We start from the raw sequence: 10,720 nt of genomic DNA on the forward strand, positions 1-10,720 counted from the left end.
GTGTGTGTGTGTGTGTGTGTGTGTGTGTGTGTGTGTGTGCGTTTTACGTATGTGCATGATTTGGAGTCAGGCTGGAGGAGAGAGCAGCAGACAAGGTGGAGAGTGGACGAGAGAGGCACGTTACCCACGCTGAAGACGCCAGTTTTCTGTTTACACCATAAAATCTGAACAAAAGCTCCTCAGAGGTAAGAAGATTTATGATTTCTGCAAAGGTCCAGGGCTAAAATCACAAAAACACATTAAAATTTTTGTATAAAAATTCTGTGTGTAACACAGTATGCAAATATTGATTATATCAGCATTTAACAGTTAAATGTATTAATTTATTCAAGTTTAGATCAGAAAACTGATGATTCTGGATGTTCACGTTTCATGCTTTTTATGCATGAGACATGAAATAGGCTGAAATGCTAAAATATTACATCGCACGTGCTTAAAATGTCAGTATTGTTGGAAGATAAATGCACTAAAATCTAAAAGTTAATAATATTTCTGTCATTTTTCTTTTTCTTTGTGACACATTGTGTAAATTAGCAACATTAAAACAAAACGAATTCTTTATATTTCAATTCATTTTAATCCAGAGGATATGCAGTTAAGCTTTATGTCTGTGACATCAGAGGAAATATCAGACATCGAACTAGGAATTCTAATTATGAAAATATGTGAACTTCTTGCTCAGAATCAGAAGACTAACCCATGCTGTAATGTCAAAACACTGAATGATATAAAACCTCATCTTGTGTCATTAAAGTAACGAGTTAAAGGGCAAAAAGAAGACTGAGAAATACCCCATGTGGCTTTATGATTATTCCTGTATTGCCTTACCTATACATAAGATCCAGTTCAATTCCTCCCACAAAGAAATGATTATGTTATTATTAGTAATGTTGACTTTGTAAGAACAATGTGTTACACAAAGCTATTTGCGTCTTGGCAATTATTATTTTTTGAACAAGTTGGTTACTGGTGTTAAAGATTTCAGAATAACTTTAATTTTTTTGATTCCTAAAATAAATTGTTAAATCTGATGCAAATTTAGTACACATAGTGGGTTAAATGTGATGGTTTCATAGCTTATTTAGGAAATTCACATTATTCAGATTAGAACAGTTGTTCCCAAAATTTTGTATCGGTAAATATGTCAAACAATACCAGTATCCATGAAACCTTTTTTCATTGATTTTTAGCTGTTTTATTATTTGTAACAGTCAAGGTGAAACTATGTCATAAGAAAACATGTTTGAATTTATGTTATTTGGAAATCATCTAAGGATTTGGTGTTTAATGACTCAGAATTGTGCCCCAACCCCAACTCTGAGAAGCACTGGTGTAAGATGATGATCAGTCTTTGTTTAAGTTCTTTTAGGTCATTTCATTCTTACATTAAAATTAAGTCATTACTTTAAAACTTGATGGGGCATAACGAAACTGTAAGAACTTGGAGTTTTAAGATCATTCAAATGACAATGGAGAATATTGCAAATAAAAAAGTCTCCACACACACAAAAAAAAGTTATTTCTGGTAGGAAAATAAAAGTAATAAAAGGAAATCAATCTTCAGTCAGAGGAGGTGGTGACATCTCATTGTAATGCAAAGGATGAATACACTACAGTGCACCGACAACATGCTGCTGTACAGCCGACTGTGCTTGAAGCTTTTTTTTTCTGCATATTGAAAGTTTTAGTCAATAAGCACACAGTGCACCCTGATGACATCCAAAATAAGGCAACTGCAGGAAATAAAAAGACCTCTGTGACACATGAACTTTGGTTCATGTGTCACAGGGAGGAAAGTGTTTTCCTTCAGCATCGTATTCTAGTTTTAGATTTGAAAAACAGCCATTATTATGTCTGCTTATAACTCTGTTATTTGAATTCCTACCACAGACAATTTTCCTGTATGACAACCTCAACTTCACTCTACAAGGCAAAAACGTTTTTTAATAGGAGCTGTTTAGTTTATGCCTATTTCACAACCTAACCGCATGTTTTCTATAGACAATTTGCAAGTATATTTGGACCTCATCAAATCAAATCTGGAATCAGGATTTTATTCAGATTGGGAAATTACTCGGCATCGAAACAAAACAAAAAAAGTCAAAAAAAAAAAAACAAGGTCTTTTAAAGGCACAGAGTGTAGGATTTGTTGTTTTCCGTGACATCTAGTGGTTGAGTGGTTGAGTCATCCTCCCTGGTCCTCCCCCCACCCCCACCCCCAGCTTCCAAACGCAAAGGAGTTGCTACGGTGTCTCTCAGGTGTCAAAAACCTTTGATAATTCCAACCGTGATGTCTACCAGCAGCTTCAGGGCTAGTGATGTTTCAATTGCTAAGATTATGAGCTTTTATAAGTAAAATTATCCCAGCTACAATGACAGACAACAAATATTACATTTATAGTATTACAACTAAAACCATTTTTGACGCCGCCACCGCAGTTTGTCCTTCATGAGCCTTCGTAGACAAGATGGCTGTGCAAGATGGCGGCTGCCTGTAGTGGCGACCCATGACCATGGAGATATAAACAGCTTTTTATAAGGTAAAAATAATAAAACAAGGTCTTTGTCTGCAATGATTAGACATGTTTTTTATTATTGTCATGAGTGATTATCTCAATTTCGGCTAAAAGAATTGACAAAATCCTACACACTGTGCCTTTAAAAATTGACGTTTCCTCCGGCTTCCAGAAGTTGTTATCAAATGATATTGATGAGGAGAATGTTTGCTAAAAGATTTAATTAGCTCTTATAAGAATTTATTACACTTTTTATATGACTTCCGGGAAAGTTTGTTGCTATTTGGATTTGATTCTTATTGATAAATGTATCTATGATCCTGTGAGTAAGAGTCAAATTGTAGAGAAATGAGTATATGTCGCTCTCTATCCTGCATGCCATAGGTTTGGATGAAGATCTACAGAATCTGTTAGCACTTGGATTATCTGTTAGTGACACGCAGCTACTACCACATCAGATTTTACCTCAATATCTGTAAAAAACAGCAATTTTTGTGTGGGTTCAGGTCAGCTACATTTCTATCTGTGAAGGCCATTTTCAATCATGTTAACTCCAAAACTTGGTATGCCGTAGAGTTAAATCCAGTCATTGTGTTTTAAGGGTTTTACAGGTTTATGAGATATTTTGCTAACCGATGTATAAACAAATGTAGACACACACACACACACACACATACACACATACACACAGGCAGTTACATGACTGCCTGCCTTTCACGTTAGCGGGCAACATTAATTTCAAGAACAAAAAAAAAGGTATCTTCCACAGTATCAGGTATTCATAGATATCTGGTTCTGGTGAGACTGCATGCATGGTGACTGCTGCTCAGAAATAGAAAGTCAACATTATTTCACCCTCAGCTTGGTAGATGATGTGCGAGCCTCCGATCTGACTGTGACCACACAGAGGGAAGCGACTGGATGACAAATATAAAGTTGTGAGAAAAACTATGAATTCAGAGTTAGAAATGACCAGCAGCTCTCCACTCCAAGTCTACTTGTTGCGTTATTGAAAATAAGCGAACATGTAGAAAAACATTCTTTTTCATCGATAATTGGATTTTATTTCATTCTCTCTCAAAAAAATGACTATATAATGTATCTCACAGGACCATAATTGTCATCAGTGCAACAATACCTCTAAGCAGGCTTCATGGAATGTTTTCTGTTTAATTCTATATCTTAATTTTGTATTTCTAAACTAGATGGCTCTTTTAGTTAATTCAGTCACTCAATGTCAGAACTACTATAATAGAAATACTACATACAACTACTCCATTAGAAAAACATCAGCAGAAGGTGATCTAATGCAAAACTTCATGTTTTTGCCACATATGGTGAAGAGATGACCATCAACTTTCTTTACTGATGCTGTGATCATCAAAACCTTTGTCAGAGTTAAATTCTAATCAGAAAAATATCTTTGTACAATTACCTCCCAGACTTAATTCCTATCCGAGCGCGTTTAAAGTATCAGCACATTCAGTTTTAATTAATCAGTATTTTCTTTTCTCTCTCACCGGAGAATGAAGTGATTCATCACAATGAGAAGTTTTTTAATACCTCATTGTGTCACAATCTTGACGGGAGGCTAATGCACTGCTGAAAGTCACTGTTGGCAGGAAGAAAAACAGTAATTTTCTTTGTTTAAATGAAGCTAACATTAAAATCTATTTAAAAAATAATTTACCTACTGATTCACAGTTTTTGAGATGTACCAGTTTGTTGGTAATTTCTAGTTATTAATTTGTTGCAACAGAAACATTAGGTGAGAAACTGAGATGGTGGTTTTATAACTTTAATGTCAAAAATGTTGATCAAAAATCCCATGGATCTGAGACAACTCTGAGCAGCAGATTGTTTTTGTCATAAAGATAAAGCGTGAAAGTTTTCACTTACATGGTACATATACACCTTTAGTATATTTACAGAATGCATACAGGAATACTGACAAACAAGGTGCGCATCTGGTACCTATATGTCCCTTTTAGGGCACTTAAAGCATGTGTACCCAGTGCTTTCAAGGTACTTGCAGGGTACCTATAGGAGTAGGAATTAACAAGATACATAACTGGTTCCTAGAGTGTACTTACAAGGTACCTACAGGAGTAGTAACTTACAAGGTACATACCTGATATCTATAGTGTACCTTCAAGGGCACATACAGGGTACCTACAGAGTTATTTACAGGGTGTGTACCTGGTACCTACAGTGTATCTGTATGAAACGAGGTTAGCGACATATAAGGTTTGTACCTGGTACCTACAGTGTACATTCAAGGACACTTACAGGGTATGTAGTACTCACAGGGTACTTACAGGGTGTGCATCTGGTACCTACAAGCTACTAGCAGAATACTTACAATTAATCTGTAAAGGCCACTTCATGTACCAGATCRCTAAGGAGGATTTAAAAAGATAGGATACTTATGGGGGTACTGCCAAGGTACCAACAAAGGTACTCATGTACCAGATACAACTCAAACTGTAATAAGTTGCTACTGGAGCTTTTATTTTCRGGTAAAATATCTATTTAAAAGTTTTAAACTATAACAATATTTCAGCTGTCTAAACAATCTCATTCATCAGATTCTTCCCAAATGAGTTGGTTTTATTGTATTATAAAGTGTTTTTTTTTAATTATTTTTTTAGGTATTGGGTCAGAACCATCACTCATGATGTCCAGTAACTGTTCTTTCAATCTAATAGAAGACAAAAGAGAATGGCTTTGTCCTCCAGAAAACATTTGTGCCAATGTGACTTCAGTCATGAACGACAGTCTAATTGATGTGGATGAAGCATGTCTGACAAACGACCAATATTTGGAAAATTATTTAGGTTATCGTCGATCACCCATGTTCCTCCCAGTCTGCCTCGTCTATCTGGTCATCTTCTTGGTCGGCGTTGTGGGGAATGTGCTGACATGCACGGTCATTGCACGCAACAAAGTCATGTGGACGCCAACAAACTACTACCTGTTCAGCTTGGCGGTGTCAGACCTGCTGGTGCTACTACTTGGTATGCCTCTGGAGCTGTATGAACTGTGGCAAAATTATCCCTTCTTGTTTGGGAAAGGAGGCTGCCACTTCAAAATCTTCTTATTGGAGACCGTATGCTTGGCGTCGATCCTCAACGTGACGGCTCTGAGCATCGAACGCTACATTGCTGTGGTGCACCCACTGCGGGCAAAGTCTGTTGTGACACGTACCCACGCCAAGCGGGTCATCCTCACCGTGTGGGGTGTTTCAGTGTTGTGCGCTGTGCCAAACACCAGCCTGCACGGGATCCTCATCCTCCGCATTCGCTCTGCCGGCCCTGCTGGGGTTGAAAACCTGGACATCCCTGACTCGGCCATCTGCACGCTGGTAAAACCACAGTGGATGTACAACCTGACCATCCAGCTGACCACCTTTCTGTTTTTCATTCTGCCCATGGCCACAATCAGCGTCCTCTACATGCTCATCGGGGTGCAGCTGAAGCGTGAAAAGATGCGGCYGGCATTAGAAGGCAAGTCTGGTTTCGGAAAGGACAGCTTCTGCAATGTCCGAATGCAGCAGCAGAAGACACGTCGCCAGCAGGTCACGAAAATGTTGTGTGAGTATAAAAACCTGATAAGGAAACAATTTTTAAAAACCTTGTTAATGTTCCAGTGCAGTGTAAATACAGTATACACTCATTTTTTTAAAGTTGTTTTAGAGCAGGGGTGTCCAAATCTGGTTCTTGGAGGCGGCAATCCTGCATATTAAACCAGCCGGTTCGGATGTTTTCAGTCCATTAAATGGARGTTATTWGCGGTTATCAGTCCCATAKAATGGCTTCAGACTGTCCSGACAGTGCCCCCTAGTGGGTTACCAYTGCCATATACGTTGGAATGCAACAATCTGCTACRGCCTGTGTCCAGTCTACTTTATCYTAGCCCATGTCATTTTCTCTAAAACTAACCTTAGTGGCTTTATGCCTGATATTAACTAGATTGCATAAAAAACCTTAGTGGCTTTATGCCTCATACTAACCAGCTGACAGTCTGAKGCCATTCTACGGGWCTGATAACGGCTAATAARGTCCATTTAATYGATGATAACATCCGAAYCGGGTGRGTTAAACTTGTTTCTCTGCTCCAAAACACCTGAACACATTTTTCWGGCACAATCAAGTAACWATGTTACCTTCAGTTATWATAAAAATGCTATATGTATCAWGAATAAATTTGACTGCGTCACAGTCTYTCGAAACGCCMTGAAATTGGCCTCTGTCTCTTTAAGAACCTCCTACCYTTTCAGACACTCCCACTTCAGCACGTTTTCACAACAATGCTCRGGGGAAGGAGTGCTCTMTGGGGCGGAACATGGTTGTCCACGGAGGAGCTTTGTACAGTAGGTGGTGCTTTAGCATATAGGCAGCTCCACATGACCAKKACAGGAGATTCATTGATTTSTCAGACAATCATAAATGAGTCAAAGCAACAATCTGGGTATGTTTTTGATAAGGTAATGATATTYTAAAATGACATAAAGCTCAAACAAGTCYATTTTGWTTAATAACACCATTTTAACTAATTGTTGGTATCTTTGTCTTGAAACTGGATRTAACTCWGTACAAAACAGACTTTCTACAACGGTTTCCGCATAGACATTTTACTTAGTGCCCTACATTTACTGCATATYCTGCTTCTTCCGAGGTGCAGGACTAACAGACGGAGGAACTCCTTTTTTCCTTATGCAATTAAACTGTTCAACTCTTCACTGGAGTTTGAGAGGAGGTCCAACCAGAGTACAACAGAAACAGCAGGACAATAAGATTGGGTTATTACTTTAAAAAGAAAGCTGATTTAACTAAGAGTGCTGTGTGGAAAAAGGAAAGTACAATTTGCCTGAGGGAACATAAGGGATTAATAAAGTATCTATGTGTCTATTTGAAATCACACATCATCAAAATTACATGTCTGCACCTACTGAAGCTATTACCACTTTATATTCTGTAGAAGACTGTTAATCACCCATTTATTCAAATCAGATGTGTTGGAGCAGAGAAGCTTCAATGTGCAGGATAGTGACACTCGTGGACCAATTAAAACCATTTTTTAGAGGATAAAAATACAGTYTAAAAACCTTTTAAAGGTTGGCTTGATTCAACAAGCTTGACAATATAATCAGCAAAACTTAGGGTACTCAAGTGTGTAAAAACTTGCATATAAGACCTTCAACACCTTCTAAAACTGAACAATGCTCTTATTCTCAAAGGTAACATTCTAGAGAGTAAACATAAAACTAAAAGACATCCTATCAATTAGCAAACACTGCTACTCATCAATGAACAATCTTAAGATCAACACAARGCTATTTGAGTTCACAACATCTGCGTTAATTTAGAAGCATGACATTTCATAATCAACAGCGTAATGCTAATTAAGAGCCCAAAGCAGATTTAGCTCGGCGCACAGGTTCTTCTAACTCATTAGCTGAAATTAGAACTGCAACTAACAGTCCTTCAAAAACTGTATAATTGACCTTTCAGAACCTCCTGCTGAATCTCCAGCTTCCAATTCACACTTGAGAAAACAATTCAGCATGTGGCTCATTAGCAGGCATTCTTTAATAAATGTAAACTTTATGCCAGTGTGGCCTTCAGTGACTACAATCATAACCTAGTACAAAAAAGTCAAAACTACCTCAAACAAATTCACAATATTAAGCTATACTTTCAGCCTCCTACTCATGTTTTAGGATGCAGCACAGCATCACCATTTTGTACCTTCTACACAACGTATACAAGGAGCTTTTAGATTATCTTTCATGCTGGAGGGGCTAGTTGATGCAATATACATTTAGTCTGTTTCAGTCTGAAACTTCACCCTTAAAGAGCACTAAATCTTCCTCAATGAACTCAGTATAAGATTAACAATAAACTTTCAATCAATCAATCAATCAATCACTTTTATTTAACCAGATAGAGCCCATTGAGATCAAGATCTCTTTTCCAAGGGTGACCTGGTCAAGAGGTCAGCAGCACACGTCACAGGGTAGCTGACACAAAAGTTACATTGTAGAAAAGAAAAATATACATAAAATACAGTAGCATTAAACAGATTTAGACAATGAGTAGTACWAACAATCTAGATGAGTCAAAGTAGTAATCTAGGCGTTGACAGATGCTTCAAGACTTAATAAAATGGCATTTGAGAATTAAATTACCAAGTTTAGATTGAGTACAGACTGAAAAATAGAAGTATCACATACAGTAGATAAATAGTGTTTAGACAGCTATCAAAACTCTTGATAAAAAACTTTAAAATCTGCTAAACTTTAAAATCTGTTAAAACATTGCAAACACAGAAAGGCATTATGAAAAATATTACTTTGTAGGTTTGTAAAGACAAATATTGACTTCAACACTCATGTCTTTCTCTGTGATGCTGTTTTTTAGTTGTTTTAGTGGTGGTGTTTGGCATCTGCTGGGCCCCGTTTCACATCGACCGCCTCATGTGGAGTTTCATCAGCAAATGGACTGACAACTACCTGAGAATCTTTGAGTATGTGCACGTCATCTCCGGCGTTTTCTTCTACCTCAGCTCAGCGGTCAACCCCATCCTGTACAACCTCATGTCCACGCGCTTCAGAGAAATGTTCAAGGAAGTGATGTGCCATCGGCCGCACCACACCACCCCGAGGAAACACTCGCTCAGTGTGACCCGAGTGACGCTTCGCAGCACCCTGAGTGACGCCCCGCTCAGCAACGGAGCCGCTGTTGTTGAAGCTGAGGCGGAGGGTGGAGGGAGACAGGAAGGTGAAAGACCGGGAGAATTTGTCTCGTTAAAGACAACTTTGAGGTCATGCAAAGAGGACAGGGTTTGCTGAATGGTCTTTGGTTTAAAGGGCTGCCATGTTCTGAATCAGTGCGCCCATGTGATCAGAAACTGCACTGTGGACGTATTAAATGAAAGACACACGACTTCTTAAGWCTAAAGTGTTCATTGCACTAAAATTTTAAAAAGATAACCATTAACCCAACAGGTACACTATGAATATGACCTCCGTCGATCATGCTGGGTAACGCAAACACTCGATACAATAAAGCTTTAAAATATGGATGTACAGTACCAACTGTACATAAACTGTACTGTAAATATAGATATTCTACGCACATGATCAGTTTTGTCAATGTACATTCAAATTAAGTTAAGCAGTCTGCAAACTTTCCAATCAAAAGAACAATTTCTGCTATTTACTGGAAATTTTACTTAGCTTTGATCAAAACGTTGTTACTCCTAATTTTTGGTGTTAACAGAATGACTTGCCACTTATTTCTATTGTATTCCTAATGCGATTATGAATTTAAATAATATTTTCCTTTTCAGTTTTGGTCAAAATTCCTGCGGGACAAAAGGGGCCACACGTGGCCCCAGAGCCAGAGGTTGCAGACCCTAAGTTAGCAACACAACTAAGAAACACAGGAAGAATAGTTCATCATGACAAGATATAAAAAGTTTAACACAACAGCAAGACTTTGAAACAGATTTCCTTTGTAGATATTTGTACAGTTGTGTTTAATGGAAAGAAACTCGTTAAAATATTAATAATATGGGGAAAACTGAGGTTGAAAATAGTTTGATGTTATCAGATAAACGCAAAAATGACTTTAATTCACATGAATGTATTGGTGTTGATGATGTCGTAGTAATAATACGTGTTACAGTAATTTGTTTAAAAAAATTCTAAAACAAAAGTTTTACTCTAAAATGTGTTTATGTAGGAGATTAAAAAAACCTGCTGTCTGAATTAAAAGTGGTTTTCTTTATAGTAACAAGTCTGTGTTCTGCTGACGCTGGTCTTAGTACGTTTCTGTTTGATGCTTTTGTTGTTTAACAATTTGTAAATATGACTGTGTGTTAATATTAAGAACTATGAAAACGCAATGACTTAAAATAAACTGCTTTTGTGTAGGTTTGTTTGGTTAAACTGTTAATTTTGGAGGAAAAATATATATGGTGTGTAAATTGRTTATGAACTCGCACAAAAACAAATAAAGTAATTTTTATCATGTCAAAGCTGAAGGGAATTTCCATTTTCAATGACATATATGAATAAAACAGTAACCTTTGTGGTATGAAGCTAAATCAACTGTGTTTGAATCAAATAATTTCTATAACAATGTGAAAGGCTCAAGACTTTCATGATATTTGTGTAAACTATGTAAACTATGTAAACT

General features: G+C 37.3%; 1 protein-coding gene across 2 annotated transcripts; it reads left to right on the plus strand.

Annotated features, from left to right (window-relative positions):
* The first annotated feature begins 12 nt into the window (after positions 1 to 12).
* Positions 13 to 9,800, plus strand: nmur1a (neuromedin U receptor 1a). 2 transcript variants are annotated; one of them, XM_014034736.1, is made up of 3 exons: positions 13 to 185; positions 5,168 to 6,109; positions 8,939 to 9,800. In XM_014034736.1, exons 2-3 carry the CDS (start codon positions 5,191 to 5,193, stop codon positions 9,367 to 9,369), a joined length of 1,350 nt encoding a protein of 449 aa, XP_013890190.1. In that variant the 5' UTR covers positions 13 to 185; positions 5,168 to 5,190; the 3' UTR covers positions 9,370 to 9,800. The 2 variants fall into 2 exon arrangements, with proteins under 2 accessions (XP_013890190.1, XP_013890196.1); XM_014034742.1 differs by lacking the exon at positions 13 to 185 and having other exon boundaries at positions 5,153 to 6,109.
* Positions 9,801 to 10,720: the final 920 nt, after the last annotated feature.

Source organism: Austrofundulus limnaeus, unplaced genomic scaffold, assembly GCF_001266775.1.
Source record: "Austrofundulus limnaeus strain Quisiro unplaced genomic scaffold, Austrofundulus_limnaeus-1.0 Scaffold8, whole genome shotgun sequence".
In the NCBI taxonomy this organism is placed as follows: domain Eukaryota; kingdom Metazoa; phylum Chordata; class Actinopteri; order Cyprinodontiformes; family Rivulidae; genus Austrofundulus; species Austrofundulus limnaeus.